At 44.3% G+C, this 18,597-nt stretch overlaps 1 protein-coding gene across 1 annotated transcript; it reads left to right on the top strand.

Moving 5' to 3' along the window:
- Window positions 1–2,618: 2,618 nt before the first annotated feature.
- LOC114685303 (cytochrome P450 2B1-like) lies at window positions 2,619–18,289 on the top strand. Its single transcript, XM_028859891.2, has 9 exons — window positions 2,619–2,831; window positions 4,850–5,012; window positions 5,137–5,286; window positions 8,786–8,946; window positions 11,653–11,829; window positions 12,278–12,419; window positions 14,628–14,815; window positions 14,986–15,127; window positions 17,747–18,289. Exons 1-9 carry the CDS (start codon window positions 2,661–2,663, stop codon window positions 17,926–17,928), a joined length of 1,476 nt encoding a protein of 491 aa, XP_028715724.1. The 5' UTR covers window positions 2,619–2,660; the 3' UTR covers window positions 17,929–18,289.
- Window positions 18,290–18,597: the final 308 nt, after the last annotated feature.

Here is an 18,597-nt window from a genome sequence, read left to right as displayed (position 1 = left end):
TGGTAAAATAAGTGATGGACTGTGGGAAAAGCTTTAATTTACTTTAAAGTTTGTGGTATTGGGATAGAATGAATGCACTTTGAGAGAGCAGGATGGGTTATTTTTAAGGGTGGAGGAGAGTGTTAATTGTTGAACATTCCCAGTAAAGTTGAAGTTGAAATTTAAATGCCATTATTTAAATTTAAACTGCATTAAGAAATGAGATGTGGATGGATCCCAATTCCTCTGCCTGGGTGGCCCCCCAAAACAGTTCGGGCTAGACAACTGTCTCCCTTATCCAGAGGGCCTTGGTGCATCGTGGAGGGTCTTGAACCTGCCTGTGCTCAGTGTACTGGACTCTGCTGACTCCCCATAGGAGGCCTTGATTTGGAAGATGTGGGGATGGGGGTTAGCTTGGGAGGGAGAGCCGGGGTGTGGGAGGAGGAAGGAGGTGGGATCTGTGGGTGGTATGTAGGGTAAGTAGAAAATTTCTTAATAAAAAAATGAAAAAAAAAAGGAATGAGATGTGAACTGAGAGGTGGTTCATCAGTGAAGAGCACTTGCTGTTCTTGCAGAGGACCTGGGTTCAGTTCCCAGCACCTCCATGTTGGCTCACAGTCATCTATATCTCTAATTTGAGAGCATATACTGTTCTCTTCCACCTTTTGGGCACCAGACATGCATGTAGTAAACATATGTATGTTCAGATGAAATACTCATACACACAAAATGAAAAGTAAAAAAGAATAAAATGACAGCGTGAAACTCTGCTTAAAATGTGGTTCAGGCTTTGCCTTTATGTTGTTTGGTTGTGGAATGTTCCTTACCAGCTTACTTATTTGATCGGTTGATCTTTAGTTGATAGTCATATTTTGGGAGTTGTAGAGAATTTAAAGGGTTGTGAGTGGTGGTAGCAAGTTATTTAGATTGGGTGACATTTATACTCTCTCTCTCTCTCTCTCTCTCTCTCTCTCTCTCTCTCTCTCTCTCCCTCTCTCCCACATGCATTTCTTTTTTGATACTGATCTATGATCCTTCCCATGTCAAAGCTGGGGCCCAAACTACCTAGAATTAAAACAAGGAACTAAATGGCGAGAGCAATCACATAATAATCCCACTCCTGCACCAGTCATTTGTCACTGTGGTAAATACCTGCTCAGAAGCCAGTGTGAGGAAGATTTACTTAGGGTCAGTTTCAAGGCAGGAAGGCAGGGCAGCTGGGCCTCTAGGTTTGCTGTGGGAGTATGAGGCAGGTGGGAAGGAGAGAGAGGAGGGTCCTCTCAGGAACCTACATCTTTCTGCCATGACTGTGAACGTTCTAAAAATACTATTAGTTAGAGATCAAGCATTCAAACACGTGGAGTCCTGGGAGAAATCTCACATTCTAACCATGGCACTCTGTGAATGGATTGTGTCACTGTCATAGAGTGTGTCCTCTGTGGGAGTGTTCGGTCTCCTTTTTAGCTCTGTCAGTCTTAGGCACACTTGATTGCCCCATGTCATGTTATAATGCAGCAGCAAATGCCTCACCAGACACCAGTGCGGTGTTCTTGGAAATAACTGCTTCTAGAAGCACAACTTTAAAATGTCTACTAATTATCACTTCCCAGTCTCTGTCATTTTGCCTTGTTATAAAACAGAGTAAGACATTCTCAGCATACTGAGGTCAGAGTCTACAGGGGACAGTGACGCTGCTAGAAAGAGATGGAACCGTGGGAAGGTCAGAGGTCTCTACTTCCCGTGAGACAGCCAGGAGGAGGTGATCACCAGTCACACTCATCAGAAACCCAGGGGCTCCAACTGCTCCTCGGCCAGGCTGAAGCCTCTCTCTCTACATGACTGCCGAGCTTGACCACTACTGTGTCTCTTGTCTCCCTACTTTTGCATTTTCTGCCATCTGTGACTGTCACAGGCCAGAGATTGAAAGGGGACCTTGGAGAAATCACATTGGCACTGGGGTTGGTGTATGTACAAACACACAGAGATCCACACAGTAACACGCACCTCTACCCCTGTCACTGAAGTCACACCTGAAAGTAAGAGCATACAGAGGAGCCCCACAGTGCAAGAATGTAATTGTAAGCCACATGTGTTGGCTCACACTTTTAATCTCAGTATTCAGGAGGCAGAGATAGGAGGTTCTCTGTGAGTTCGAGGCCAGCCTGGTCTACAAAGTGAGTTCCAGGACAGCCAGAGCTACACAGAGAAACCCTGTCTTGAAAAATCAACCAATACACATATTCACGGACACACACAGACAAACAGACACAACACACACACACACACACACACACACCTAGGGTAACACACAAAAGCACACACATGAACATTCACATAAGAAATATCCCTTCACATATGTAGCACACACAGGTCCATGCCCAAATCAATAAACAGACAAAACTGAGCTGAGAAATGCACACTCACCCCAAGAAATCAATATGCGTTACTCCCAATGTTCTTTAGTCCTGTGTATCTGTTTCAAGTCCTTGACAACATCTATGGAACAGGGAGTGAGCATGTCACTGGCAGCCCAAGCAGGAAGTATGGGTGCTCCCATTCTTGGACAAAGATTGACAGGAGGCAGGATTAGCTGAAGTTGTGTAACTGGGTAGAGAGGCAGGTTCAGCATAAAAAGTCCTGCTGGAGTGTGCAGTGGAGTGGATTGTGGTCAGACCAGGACAATGGAGGCCAGTGTCCTGCTCTTCCTCACTATTCTTGTGGGCTTCTTACTGCTCCTGGTCAAGGGACACCCAAAAGCCCATGGCCGCCTCCCACCAGGACCACGTCCTCTGCCCCTCTTGGGAAACCTACTACAGTTGGACAGAAGAGGCCTCCTCAACTCCTTCATGCTGGTGAGACATACACAGTGTCTGTGCCCTATGGGTCTAGCCCTATGATTGCTCCTGGAGATCACTCAGCAGGACCAACAAGGGAGTCCTTTCAAGCTGTAGGTTCAGGAAGGAAGTCGCTGAGTGAAAGGTGAGGTTTGGTGCTTCTTTTCCAGAAGAGAGAAAGATGTCAGAGCAATTAACAGATAAATTTAGCTTCTACCAGCACAAGGGATAATCCTGCCAGGTTCTGGAGCAGAGGGGAGGAGAGGCAAGTCAGGAGGTGTGGTAGGGAGGGAGTGCTTATCAGTTATAAAACCAAGGACCATCCTTGCAGCTGACCCTTATATTATCTTTACCAGTCTTCACAAGGAAGATTTTTGTGTCACTTACCACTTTTTTGTTAATAATAAGTTAACATACTTTGCTGTGGGATGTCTGTATGTCCTGTGGGAGCCCATTCTCGGGTTCCTTGTGGCTTTACCCAGCAGGTCCGCATAGAGGATGATTAGGACCATGGGCCTGAGTGCAGGTGTCTGAGATGGTCTGCACTTGGCTGTGCTGGGGGATGGTCTGTATGTCAAGTTGCTCTGATTGGCCAATAAATAAAACCTGATTGGCGTGGCTAGGCAGGAAGTTTAGGCAGGACTAACAGAGAGGAGAAATAAAAGAACAGGAAGGCAGGAGTCAGCCTGCAGCAGCCACCAGGACAAGGAAGATGGAAAGTACCGGTAAGCCACGAGCCCCATGGCAAGGTATAGATTTATAGAAATGGACTAATTTAAGATATAAGAACAGTTAGCAAGAATCCTGCCACGGCCATACATTTTGAAAGTAATATAAGTCTCTCCGTTTACTTGGTTGGGTCTGAGCGGCTGTGGGACTGGCGGGTGACAAAGATTTGTCCTGACTGTGGGCCAGGCAGGAAAACTCTAGCTACAATACTTGGTCCCACTTCCCATTTAGAGAGCTGATTTAATGGCAACAATTGCAACTTCCTGCTACCTCTTAGTTGTTAATAGATCACCCATCTGGGTCATTGGTGTAGTCATTTGTTTTTATCTAGCTTCTGAGGCAAGGTCATCCTACTTTTCCAGAGTTAACCTCAAATTCATGATCCTCCTTCAAGTTTCATATAACACCTTTAATCTGATCTGTGTATTGATAGTTCACTGTTGCTTAAGTTTCGAAGTTGTGACCCATCCTAGAAACATAAGTATGTCAATATCAAATTTGTGTAGAGATTTTCCTTAGCATTGTTCCCTAAACTACACTGGACACTGACCGTTTTTTATAGCCTTTCATTTCTATTAGCTCCATTGCAGTCTAGAGTGAGATAAAGGTTGTGAGAGGATGAGGTGGGTTATGTGCAAACACTGAACCATTCTCTCCAAGGCCTTTCAGCACTTGAGGGTTGTGACATTCCTGGGATCAATTCCCTGTAGATGCCCAGATGGTTGCATTGTCAGGTATTTTCCAACTGTGTGTGCTGTAGTCATGACTCACATTCAGGTCCACCACCAGGTGACTATCACTTTCCCTTCCCTTGTAACCCAGTGGGTGAGTCAGAGTCATCCTCTGGATGTTGTCAGAATGCATTGGGCAGGTTGACTCTGGGTCACAGATAGCATGGTTCAGCTGGCCAGACTGGAGGGTGTGGGCATGGAGCGACATGCATAGCTACCTCCATAACTGTATGTATTTTTTTAGAGACAGAATTTTATGTAGCTGAGTCTGGCTTCAAAATGGATGTGTAGCAAAGAATGAATAGTGATTCTCTGGCTTCTACCTCCATGTTGCTTGATTATAAACATATGTTGCCCTTCGTTCCTACTCTACAGTACTGCTGTACTGATCAGGAAGCCCAACCAATCAATGCAGACCCTGACTATGTGTAGAAGTAAGCCTTCTATCTTAGGTTCACAGAAGGGAAAGGGTAGCCATATGAGAGGTTTCTATTTACCATTCTGTATGTGTTTTCAAAGTGTAACAACATCATCTTCACTGACTAACCACAGCCCTTATGCCCTTATGCTTGGCAGTTTCGAGAAAAATATGGAGATGTGTTCACAGTGCACCTGGGACCCAGGCCTGTAGTCATGCTGTGTGGGACAGAGGCCATAAGGGAGGCTCTGGTGGACCAAGCTGAGGCTTTCTCTGGCCGGGGGACAGTTGCTGTAGTTGAGCCATTTCTACAGGGATATGGTGAGATATGGGACAGTGTGGCATGGAGGATGTGGTCCAGGAAGGTGGAATCTGAGCTGTGTGAAAGGACTCAGGTTCTCTGACCTTCCAGTGTAACCTACCCATACATCCCCTACTTTCTTAGGTATGGCCTTTTCCAATGGGGAACGCTGGAAGGTCCTTAGGCGATTCTCTGTGGCCACCATGAAGGACTTTGGGATGGGGAAGCGGAGTGTGGAGGAGCGGATAAAGGAGGAGGCCCAATGTCTGGTGGAGGAGCTGCAGAAATCCCAGGGTGAGTCTCTGAGAATGGGCATAAAAGAAGATGGTGATACAGGGATCTGAGTGCACAGTCATGGAAAGAGAAACAGACAGTTGAGGGTAGATAACAAGGCAAACAGACTAACACACACACACACACACACACACACACACACACACACACACTATGGGGAGGATAAGATATGGACAGAGGTGGAAAGAGAGAGAAATACAAGGGCAGGGAAGAAATGTGTCCAAAGTAACTCAGAAACACGTACTGACCATATTTGTCATATTTTCAGAAAATCAGTCTGTGAATTAATTTTGTTTGTCAGTTGGGTATGACTGGTGCACACTTGTCCTATCAGAATTCAGAAAGTGAGGCCAGATGCTCAGGAGTTCAAGGCTGGTCCCATCTATATTTCGAGGCTCTCTTTTTGATAGGACTGGCTGAGTGAAGGTTGCTTCCAGCACCACACACATGGGGCACGGTCCTACACGTTTATAATCCCAGCACTCTAGGGCTGGAGGCAGGAGGCTGAGATTTCCAAGGCCATCTTCTACTGCATATAGAGTTCAAGGCCACTTTGGCTCAGCCTTGTCACTGTCACCCAACATGTTCTTATCAAAGACAAATGCAGACCCTAGGTAACTGAGAGGGAAGGGGGCAGGAGGAACTGCAGACATGTTCTAAGCAGGGAACTGTGTTTTCTTCCTTGTGGTTGTGCTGGTGAGCAGCAGTGAGCACAGAGGCTGATGGGAGTTTGACTCTGGGTGAACTCAGAGGCACTTCTGGGGACTTGAGGGGTCTTTACATCAAGAGCGTATTGGTGACATGACTGTGTTTGCACCTCCATTTCTGTACACGGGACATTTGCCGTCTCTATTGACCTTTCTCAGGAGATCTGAGAGGTCAGTGCAGAGGCTGGAGGGAAGAAAGGTGCAGAGGCTGGGAAGAATGACTGGAGAAGGCAGTCAGAGATGGAGGGACCCAGAGGAAGAGAAGTGAGTGCTCAGGCTGAGAGTGAAGGTAATGAGCCCCAGGGAAGGATCTATATAGCTGTCTGGAGGACCAGGCTCCAGGCAGCTTCAGACTCAAATGGAAATCCACAGCGTCAGCACACTGGACTTTTTTTTATCTGAGGGGCTTAGGAAAAAAGACTCTCACACCAATTTTTTGGAGACAGGGTTTCTCTATGTAGCTTTGGAGCTTGTCCTGGATCTCACTCTGTAGCCCAGGCTGGCCTTGAACTCAGAGATGCACCTGCCTCTGCCTCACCAGTGATGGGACTAAAGGGGTGTGCCCCCACTGCCTGGCCTCATACACATTCTTGATGGTTTCCTTTCCTCCCCCTTCTGCTCCTCCTCCTCCTTCTCTTATTCTTCTTCCTCCCCCTCCTTCTCTTCTTCCTCCTCCTCCTTCCTCTCCTCTTCCTCTTCCTTCTCCTCTTCCTCTTCCACCTGCTCCTCCTCTTCTTCATCTTTTCCTCCTCTTCCACCTCCTCCTCCTTATCCCTCTCCTCCTCTTCATCTTCTCCTCCTTCTCCTCCTTTTCCTTCTCTTCCTCCTCATGCTCCTCCTCTACCTTCTCCTCCTCCTGCTCCTTTTCCTCCTCCCGCTCCTTGTTCTTCTACTTCTTCTTTTTGCCTCTACAGCTTATATTTCCCAACAAAGTCTTTTAAGCCATACAAGCTTCACAATGTGGTTACATTCAAATTTTAAGTGAATAATTATAATGAATATAGGTTAAAAACATGTTTTCAACTCCCTTACATGATTAAAAACAGAGTTAACATAATAACCCACATACATTGTAACATCTTAGCAACTTGTTACAGATTAATAGAATATGAGAAAACAAGGACCATTTGTTCTCATCCAACTCTTTTGTTGACAGGCTGCATATTGCTGTTACAAAGAAATTATCAACCACTTTATTATCTATTCTGAAAGGTAATCTTATAAGGAATTTAAAAGAGTTGCAAACAGAAACTTTCATACATAAAAGCCAGTCAGTCAGGTGAACTTTGAATCCTCAGGGTACATACTCATTTATCAATAGTTTCTATATCAGAAAATTGAGGGCAGGAGTGGGTGAAAGGAATTAATCATCACCTTTGATCACCAACCAGACCTTCCATGCAAAGTACTTCAGGTAACAACAGTCAGGCTGCTCTGTATTTTTGACCCTATCCTAATGAATCTATAACTCGGCTGTGTGTCCTTGTGAACTTCAGATTGTTTTCTGTGGTTCTTTGTCTTAAAGCTATTCTCGGAGCATATGGTCTAACCAAAATTATTTTGAAGCTTTGTTTGAGCTAATGGTGCAAACAGAAAACTGTGACAGCATCTTTCAGCATTAAAAAAATTAGAGCCTGCCTGGATCCTGGGGACTCAATCGTTTCCCTTAATCATTATCCTGAACTGTGATCTAAAACAGCTCCTCGGGTGAAACTGATAGGCATTAGCTGTAAAACTCATAGGCCCTAACTGTGTAACATTTCCTTGTATTTACTTTTATTCATCAAAACTCTGTATAAACTATCATTATTATCATCAACTTGGCAGTACAATTTAGGTAGGAATCATTTTCATGACAATCCACAGATAAAATTGCCCATGAGAATGGTTCCCATGAAATAAACACACTGCACCACAGGCAGGGATGTCTCCCCCCATCCATTAACACCATGCGAGATCCCAGAGGAAGATGGCCATAGAAACATGTAAAGGCACAGCAGAATCAAAAGACATTCTGGGGTCCTGGGTCTTGTGGCCTTGCCAAACTGAGATTGACCCATCAGAGAGTTTCCTCCTGGTGGGCTGACACCTTGGACTCCAATTGCCACCTGTTGCTCCTCTGACACAGCCACCAGCAGATATACATGGGATCAGAGACCAAAGTCAATCCAGCCCAGGGTGAGGGGCAATGGTGGCTCAATATTGTTGGATGAACAACAGCCCTCTCATCACCAGGGTCCATGACAGAACCTGACATACAAAGGTGGCAGGGAGCAGGTGCTGATGGCTTTTGGAACACAACAGAGCCCAGAAGTCAGAGAAGGGATGGCAGATTGGCATGCAGAGTGCAGGGCCTGTAAATTCACACAGGCATTCCCTGAATCCTTCTCTGCACCATTCCATCCAGTGGGAGTTAGCTATCAGCTCAGAGTCAGAATGTTGTCCTGGAGGAGGTGCAGGTTGGAGGCTGAATATATACACTCTTCTCTCCACCCTAGTATCCTAGTCCCAACCATAGTTAGCTGAGTTGCCTTAGTGAAGGTAACCTCCCTTTTTGTGTATATGAATAGTATCCCATTTTCTGTGCAGTATTGAGGGAAGTTGAATAAAAGGATGCATGCAATTCTAAGTGAAGGGCCTAGACTCATATGTGCATCATATGCAAATGTGGTAGCCACTGTTGTTGTACTTTGATTAGTGAGTGGTGGAGGCAGCCTCACATGATGGGGATGAAGCCAAGTGTTCCATGGTTTTTTATCCCCTGCCTCTTGTCCTGCATCCTCATTCTCCAGGATCCCCCATGGACCCCACCTTCCTCTTCCAGAGCATCACAGCCAACATCATCTGCTCCATTGTCTTTGGAGAGCGCTTTGACTACAAAGACCGCCAGTTCCTGCGCCTCCTGGACCTGATCTATCAGACCTTCTTGCTCTACAGCTCATTCTCCAGCCAGGTCAGTGGTGGGAAGAGAAGAGTATCCAGGGCAAAGGAAAGAAGACACTGCTCTGTGGGTGAAGAAGGGAGTGTCTTGGGGCTGGAAGAAAAGTAGAGACAGCATGGAGAGGTGAGGAGTTTGAAAGCAGGACAAAGAGAAGGATGGGGAGCAGGGCAGAGACCTGAATGTAGAAATACAGAGCCATACACACATGCAGAAAATGGTGATGTTGGTGATGCAGCTGTAGCTCAGAGCACAGAGGACTTGGTTTTCATGCCTGGGGCCCAGGCTGTATATTCTGGGTGTCGTGGTACAGAACTCATGCAATTCCTGCATGTGAAGGCAGGGGGATGAGAAATTCAGGGTGATCTTTAGCTGCATATTGAGTTTAAGGCCAGTCTGGCATGCATGAGACCTTGTGTCCGTAAAGCCAAACTCCCAGATTAAAACAAACAATGACAATTCAGCACAGGGTATTGGGAGAGAGAGCAGAGGAGAGGAAAAGGGAGACAGAAGGGAAAGGTTTATTACAGCCTTGGAGAACCTGCTCCAAGGCTGGACACAGTGCTTTCAAGGAATCCATGGAGGTGTGAAGCGATCACTTTTTTTATCTGAGGGATTTTTAAGGATTGGCAGAAAAACTGACACACATGTTAAAGGTTACTTTCTTTTTCTCTTATGTTTTAGCTTTCATTCTTTGTTACAGATAGCTATATATACCAACATAAATCCTTCAGGCAAAATAAAAGGTACATTTGAAGGTCACATTTCACTTGATAAGAAACAGATTCCTCCCTACAACACCACGTTTGTAATAAATGTTAGCTTTCTAATTGGTGTGGTTGTAATCTGCAGCTGCCATGTAAAGAAAGAACTGGTCATTGTTATCTAGTTAGAGAGATAGACTTATAAAAGATTTTAGAACAGTTATAAACCTAAACTATTGAGGAGTCTAAGAAAAATAAGAAATCATCAACTATCCCATATTTCTGAGTGTAATAAACATTTTTTTTTTATTCTGAAGAGGGTGCCAGATCTTGTTAGAGATGGTTGTGAGCCACCATGTGGTTGCTGGGAATTGAACTCAGGACCTCTGGAAGAGCAGTCAGTGCTCTTAACCGCTGAGCCATCTCTCCAGCCCTAAACATTTTAAACTAACATTTTGTGATTGGGAGGAATGTTAGGCTTTCTTGAATTCTCTGTACTAAATGCTTTGGTTGGAACTCAGGTTTTTCTCGAATCTCCTAATGTAATCCTACTTGATATTTTCCAAGTCACAGTGACATTAAATGCGTTTTAATTCTCAAAATATATTATTTTCAGTCCTGCTTGTAACTGTAGACCATAAAAAAGGAAACTTGTAACTCTTTTTCAACTGTGGAATCTTAGGACTCAACATAAAAACAGTTAGTTGGCTGAACTTTGAGTTTTCAGGTGTATGCCTCTATCATACAACTGAGGTTAAGAATTTGTGCAGAGAGTTAATCACTGGCCTATGTTATCAGCCAGACTTAGCAAGAGAGACTAGCATAGTAATTAGGTTGCTTCATACCTATAACTTTGGTTCAACAAATCAGACAGCTGCTATTTTGTCCTTGAGAATTAGACTGCTTTCCCTGGGAAATGTTTATCTTAAAACCCATTAGCAAGGCACCTGGTCTAATTTGAAGTTACTTTGAAGCCTAAAACCAGCTGATAGTATTCAGCTGTCTTAGTAACTGGAAATACAACAGTTTTCCTTTGTCAGCCTGAGCTATGATATAAAATAGATCCTAAGTATATGACAGTCCTCATGGAACAGTAGACCTAGTTATGAAAAATATCCTAGTATTATTTCTATTCACCAAAATTATACAGCTTAAGAAGAAATCTTCTTCCTGACAATACACAGATATTAATTTGCCCAGTAGGGGCAAAATATTCATGAGATGAGCATATTACAATATAGGCAGTGGATGACTCACAGCACCATATACACAGCAGCAGCAAGCATGCAGGGACACAACAGAAGCAAAATCCATTATGGAGTCTGTTTTCTTTCAAGCCTTGCTTGAGTGAGACAATCCCATCAGAGAATTGAACTTCTGAAGGGCTGACATCTTGAATATTAATTGCCATCTGCTATTGCTCTGACATACCTATAGACTACCAGCAAAGGTTAGAGACAGATTTAGAGTTAAAGTTCAAAAGGATACACATATGAGGTGTGTGTGTGTGTGTGTGTGTGTGTGTGTGTGTGTGTGTGTGTGTGTGTTTTGCATGTTTCCTCATGGAAACTGGGGACCTAGAAACATGTTGGTTTGAATGAGATTGGCCCACATAGACTAGTGTCTTTGCATGCTTGAGTGACAGTTGAAGAGCTGTTTGGAAGGATTAGGATCTGGGACCTCTTTGGAGGAGATGTGTTGCTTGAGGTGAACTTTGAGGATTCCAAATCCTATCCAAGACCCAGTGTTCCCTCTAGTTCTGCCTGCCTGCCTGTATATCATGATGTCAGCTCTCAGGCACATGCCTGTTTGCATGCTGCCATGTTTGCTGCCATGATGATAATGGACTAACCTTCTGAAATGGTAGACAAGCCCTCAAAAATACCTTTTTTTTTGTAAGAAATACCTTTGTTGTGATGTCTCTTCATAGCAATAGAAGAGTGACTAAGTTAGAGCACTGTCTATTTCCTGAGTCCTGCTAGCTCCAGGTGACCTCCTGGGTCCTCCTTTCTTGCAGGTGTTTGAGCTCTTCTCTGGCTTCCTGAAGTACTTTCCTGGTGTCCACAAGCAAATCTTCAAAAACATGCAGGAAGTCCTCGACTACATTGGCCAGAGTGTGGAGAAGCACAGGGCAACCTTGGACCCCAGCAATCCAAGAGACTTCATTGATGCCTACCTTCTACGCATGGAGAAGGTAAGTCCTACATGAATAAGAGAAGTAATGGATGAGAGTGAAGGCTGGGGATGTGAGCAAAGGAAAAGAGGGCAGAGGATGGAGGAGAGATAGGAAATGGAGTGGAGAAGATGCAGAAGAATCTAGAAATTGAAGACTAGAGAAGGGGAGGAGAAAATGAAATAGGGAGAAAGAAGGCTGTGGAAGAAACACAGAGCAAGGGACAAAAAGCAGAAAAGACCTCAGAGGAAGAGAGAGCCAGGGAGACAAAACTTGATAAACTACCAGAGAGCAAAGTCGAGAGAGAAGGAGACAGAACAAACAGAGCAAGTGACATTATAGAGGAATGAGAACTGCCATGTGGTCCACATAGTGTGAGACAGAAGGACAGTTCCCAGCATGTGTGAGCATCTCCCTGTAAGGACCCAGTCACCCCTGACCCTCCCTTTTCTCTCCCTTCTGGAACCAGGAGAAGTCCAACCAGCATACAGAGTTCCATCTCCAGAACCTCATGATCTCCGTGGTGTCTCTCTTCTTTGCTGGCACCGAGACCACCAGCACCACACTCCGCTATGGCTTCCTGCTCATGCTCAAATATCCCCATGTTGCAGGTGTGCCACAGGCTGCCAGTTCGGGGATCTTCTAGCACTCTTTTGGCTGTGGAGATTTGTGTGGATGAGAGATACACGGCCCTCTTACATCAGGAGCTCTGAAGGCTTTGATCTACTTCTAAACTAGGGCACTGTTGTGGGTGAATGAACACTCAGCTGGTCCATTTTCTGCTATCACTTAAAGGCTTTTCCATCCATCCATCCACCCATCCAACTATCTACCCATCCTTCCTTCCTCCTTCCCTTTTGTCTTTACTTCCATCCATTCACTCATCTTCCTGTCCACCCACCTCTTCACCCATCCATCTATTATCCACCCATCCATTTATCCTTTTTTCTATCCATCCAGCTGCATACCTATTCATGCCTGTCACTGAGTCATTCATTTATTCATATACAAATCTTTTCATTCCTTAAACCTTCCAACTGGCCTTTCCTCCATGTATCTTTTTAATGTCTCACTCATTTATCTGTTATTTAATTATCATTCAATACACCTACTTATGGTGATATATTGTGTACTCTAATAAACTTATCTGGGGATCACAGGACAGAGCCAGCCATTAGATTAGACATAGAGGCCAGACAGTGTTGGCACATACACTTAATCCTATCACTTGGGAGGCAGAGATCTGTCTGGATCTCTGTGGGTTCAAGGCCATACAGGGAGAAGAGTCAGGCAGTGGTGGCACACACCTTTAATCCCAGCACTTGAGATCTCATGTCTTTGCTTGGAAAGCACACAGGCCTTTAATCCCAGGAAGTGACATGGCTGGGTGGAGAATGGTATATAAGGCGTGAGGAGACAGGACCTAAGCAGCAGTTCAACTGAGACCCTCAGGGATAAGGACTGAGGCTTTCAGTCTGAGGATTTGTGAAAACAGGATCAGCTGAGGAGTTCACAAGGTGAGGTTGGCTGTGGCTTGTTCTGTTTCTATGATCTTTCAGCTTTCATCCCAATATCTGGTTCTGTTTTTTTATTTTAATTAATAAGACCATTTAGCAATTCATGTTAGACCTACATATTTATTCCTATATTTACTCATTCATTCATTCATTCATTCATTCATTCACTCACTCACATATTCCTTTGTTGAATCTACATTTGCTTGATTATTGTCTGGTTGTGTGTATTGATTTATTTATGTAGGTACCATTTATTGATTCATTAATTGTTTAATATAACAAGTAAAAGAAGAATACATATATCCAGGTTTTAGTTTGCTCATTTCATTTGTTCAGCAGCCTTTACTTCTATTAACTGACTTATTCATTGCTTTGTTGACTTTCACACTCACATTCTAAAAATAAAAAAGTGATTTGCTCTTACTGTGAGTATGCATGAAGCAGCTCATGTGCAGAGGCGAAAGGACAGCTCTACATAGCTGGGCCTCTCCTACACCTTCACATGGGTTCTGTATATCAAAGTCAGTCTGTCAGGATGCAAGTCAAGTGCACTTACTGGTTGAGCCATTTTATCTGCCAATGTGTTCACTCATGTATTCATATTTTGTATTCAATTATACAAAGATTAATTTACTTCCTTTTATTTCTGAGGATATAGCTGCAGATTCTTAGCCTGGATTTTTAAATTTATTTTATTAATGTACATTGTTGTTTTCCTGCATATATGTCTGTGCGATGGTGTTGGATTCCCTGGACTTGAAGTCACAGACAGTGTGAGTCAACCTGTGGGTGCTAGTAATTGAACCTGGAACCTCTGCAAGAGTAGTATTCAGTACTATTAACCACTGAACTATTTCTCCAGCCCACTGGATTTTTAAACATAAATTCCATGCAAAGATGTCTGTCTGCCTGTCACTCTTGGTGTGTTTGTATATTTGTGTGTGTGTACAAATTATAGCATTATGTTTCAAATGGAGAAAATTCTTACCATCTCCTTCTCCAGTCATCACTCCAGATGGATAGATTAAAAATATCCCTTTGCTGTAGGTTTTCAGTTTTCTATTTACAAGCAAGGTTGGAGCTTTTGAGAGAGACTTTCCTATAGATCTAAGTGTGGCTGGAGAGACAGGTGCCTGAGAAGAACACAGATGTGCATGCCCAAGAGTGCACTGTGTCTTTCTCAGCAGAGTCTACTTGCTCTGCATTTTTCCTAGGCTATTAGCTGGCAGAAAAGAGGGTCACTGTGCATTGCCTCCATGAAAGGAGGGAGGGCACTGTCTGTTCTCTCCCTTTTCTGTGCAGAGAAAATCCAAAAGGAGATCGATCAGGTGATTGGCTCACACCGCCTACCAACCCTTGATGACCGCACCAAAATGCCTTACACTGAGGCTGTCATCCATGAGATTCAGAGATTTTCAGATATCGCCCCGATTGGTGTACCACACAAAGTCACCAAAGACACTTTGTTCCGTGGGTACCTGCTCCCCAAGGTGAGATCAGCTGCTATTCCACGTCTCTACTCCATGTCCATCCTCCACTCTCCTTATCACAAACCTCAGCCTGTTTGTGGTTTCCTATATTTTGTGTTTCTTAGGGACTGACTGTTTGCAGATGGGACTCAGGGTATGCTAATATCTTTGTGTCTCATAATGTCTCCTAGAACACTGAAGTGTACCCCATCCTGAGTGCAGCTCTCCATGACCCACAGTACTTTGAACAACCAGACACCTTCAATCCTGACCACTTCCTGGATGCCAATGGGGCACTGAAGAAAAATGAAGCTTTTATGCCCTTCTCTACAGGTGAGAACCACTTGTGCTTCCTTTCCCAGACACTAGAGGGCAGGCTCATCCTCCAGGATACAGACAGGTCTAGGTCCCTGATTACTGATTTATTCCAGCTGCTTTGCCTGCACCATTTCATTCACCCTGGCTACAGTTCCATAAGAGTACTCTTGAACTAAAGGAGCATTCTGGCCATCAGGACTTTGGGGAATTATTTAAAAGCCTCTAAACCTGAGCAAATGCATTTTCTTAAGAAACAACAGCAAGAACAACTGACATCTTCTATGAACACTGCCATGAACTAACTGTGTAGGGTCTTGATGGCCAGGGAGGCATTGAGTTTAGCTGTGAGCACTGGGGAGATGGGGCATGTCTTGACATGCTTGTCTATGTGTGTAGTAAATACTCTTGCTTGGTAAATTGTAAGAGAAATCTAAATTACTACAGCAAAAAAAAAAAAAAAAAAAAAATCCTATCCATGATGGATAATATCCTGAACCAGAGAAAGTTCAGGGTTACAGCACTCTTAAGTGTCAGCCCAGGTTGTCTATAGACAATAGGGAGCTGTTCATGGACACACAGCCTGAATGTTGCCAGCTCTGCTTTTACCTTACTTGGCTATACTGGGGTAGTTGGCAGCCTGGGGTTGGTCAACTGCTATGAGAGACTGAGACTTCTTCATTGGAATAATACAGTCTCAAGTTGTTTGGTTGCCTATTGTGTTTGGTTGTTTTGTTACATACAGAAGCTGCCTCCAGCCAAATTTAATTCAGTTTTATGGACTCTACAGGATGTAAACATGGAAAATTTGTGTTCAGGTTTTTGTCTTTTGGAGAAAGGGGCATTCTAGAAACAATTCCTTAGCCTTTTGTTGTGCCTTCCACCATGTCCTCATGATAGAAATGGAAGCCAGGGCTGTGTGTGTGTTAAGCATATTGTTTTCAAAAAAGCCCCTACCTCTAGCCTCTTGGTGCATTCTAGAAGATGTTCTCCTGCTATTCCTCCTCTCTGTTTTCATTCTCTCACTGAGGGATTTCAGACAAATGTTTTTCACTGAGCCATGTCTCAGCTAATAATTGTCTAGTGTTGAATGTCCAAGTGATGTTGGCTAGGAAGTTTAGAAAAAGCAAGCCGAAGAGAATAGATAATAAGACATATAGTGATGGTCGGTACAGACACAGGTTCAGGGAGCCTGCTCTGGGATACAAGCAAGCAAGCAAGCAAGCTAGAGAGTGAGCAAACAAGCAAGCCAAAAGGATATTAGAACCAAAGAGACATGAATGGTGTCTGAATCGCCTGCTCCAGGCATGGGGACCTTGTGTTGAGAGTGAGATCAACCTTTAAAAGCTGCTCTGGAAAAATCTGGGTCATAAAATGAGTTCTAGGAGAACTGTCTCAGAGAGATAGATACCCCATGAATTTCTAAGCTCATGTTACTTAAGTTCAGGAAAAGGGACACTCAAGGGGATAGAGTGCTTTCCCTAGACACCCCTACACAGGCACGTTTTCCCAACAACTGTAGGGCACAGAGATTGCTGGGAGATCCCTCCTCCACCTGGAGGCCTGAGGTGGTCAGGTGCAGATTAAGAATCTCTGAGGTACAGGGCAGGAGGTGAGCCTCTGCCTGGTCTTTCAGGGTCCCATTGCTATGTGGTGCTCCATGACCATGTGACAAACCAACAAGGCTCCTTATGTCTCTGAGAATCCTGTGGGTGCCATAGGCCCTTATCATGTGCCCCTTCACATTGTCAACTGTGTGAACAATTGTGTTCAGGAACTTGTTGAAGTTCATTGATCACAAGCAGGAGAAACAAAGGAGTCAGAGAGAAAGAGAAAAAGGTGTAGGAGAGGATGAGTGACAGAGGGGACAGAGAAAGGGGAGAGACAGAGAGGTCATGCTCTGTAGTCTATCAACTTCCTGCTTCAGTCTTCCAAGTGCTGTACTTCCAGGCATGTGCCTCCATGTCTGGCTCATATAGGACCCTTAATACCATCCAGTTGTTATCTAAGAGTCTTTGTAAACAGTACCTTCACCCTCAGGGCAGCCAATGACATGGGTACCAATCCCTCACATGAGAAAGGAGGGAACACTAAAGATGTTGCATTAATCATATGTACACATACACACTTTGTTTCTAATCTAAGTGCATTTGTACAGTTCTGGAACAAAGGACTCTGATAATCCATTCTTATAGTTCTGGAACAAAGGACTCTGATAATCCAACAAAAGCTAGAACTCTGTCAGAAGTGACCATGAGACACCCACCAACAGTCTGTCCTGAATTTTATGACTAATTTATTGTGTGTGTTTGCATGCATATACATGTGTGCTATGGTGTGTGTGTGTGTGTTTATGTCAAAGGACAGACTTTGGGGGTTGGTTGTCTCTTTCCAGTATGTGGGTTTAGGAGATTGAACTCATGTCTTCAGAGTTGATAGCAGGCTACTTTCCGTGCTAAGAAGTTGCATCAATTCTTTAAGGTTTTGGGAATCTCTTAGCGTTTTTAAATTGCAGGTTGAGGGTCAAACTCATTTTCATTCTTTGCAATGGGTCGAGTTGTCTGGGTGTAAGGATGAGAAAGTTCGAAGGTTGTATACTGTCCTGGCGTTGACATGGCTCATCCTCTGTGCCCACAGGAAAGCGCATTTGTCTTGGTGAAGGCATTGCCCGCAACGAATTGTTCCTTTTCTTCACCACCATCCTCCAGAACTTCTCCGTGTCCAGTCCCGTGGCTCCTGAGGACATTGACATCAGTCCCAAGGAGACTGGCTTTGGCAAAGTGCCCCCAACATACCAGATCTGCTTCTTGGCCTGCTAAATGGGCTGAGGTGGCCAGGTGTCCTCACTCCTGTTGAGAATGGCCTCATCTTTCTGCCTCTGAGAGACCTGCTGGAGTCCAGGCCCTCGGTCACTGCTCACTTCATTTCTCCTTTCTGCAGCTTCTGCAAAGCTGGAGGTGTGTTCTTCTGCCCTGTGAATGGCACTGGAGAAATCAATCAGTTGCCTTTCTTGATAAGTGAACAGAGAGACTTCAGGAGGCCACATTTCATGCTGAATCACTCCCAACAGCCACAGTCTCCATGGTCTATGGTGATGGCCTCTGTATATGGTCTGAATTCTGTCTCTATAGACTTGCCTAATATGTATGGTTCATGTAAACAAAATCACATAGTGTGTGATCTTTGGTGTCTGGTGTCTTTTACTTCACACAATATTATCTACATTCCTGTGCTTTGCAGGCCACAGTCACAAACCTTCATGGACTTTTCTCATGATCTTCTCACCCAAAAGCATAATTACCTTCTTTCCTGTGTTCTGCCAGCAGAAGGTGTGGTCCTGATTAGGGTGGGTCTTCCTGGTACTAAGAATTTGATAAGAAATCTCTCAGAGCAAGCCCAGCAGCTTGGGTTTTAGTATGATCCAGAGAGGAAGGACCCATCACCAGGGTCAACTTGTGAAGTCTGGGCTCTGCCTTGTATCCAGGAGG

This window comes from Peromyscus leucopus, chromosome 1, assembly GCF_004664715.2.
Source record: "Peromyscus leucopus breed LL Stock chromosome 1, UCI_PerLeu_2.1, whole genome shotgun sequence".
In the NCBI taxonomy this organism is placed as follows: Eukaryota; Metazoa; Chordata; class Mammalia; order Rodentia; family Cricetidae; genus Peromyscus; species Peromyscus leucopus.
The sequence above is the reverse complement of the archived record's forward strand: the minus strand, read 5'-3'. Positions and strand labels throughout refer to the sequence as shown.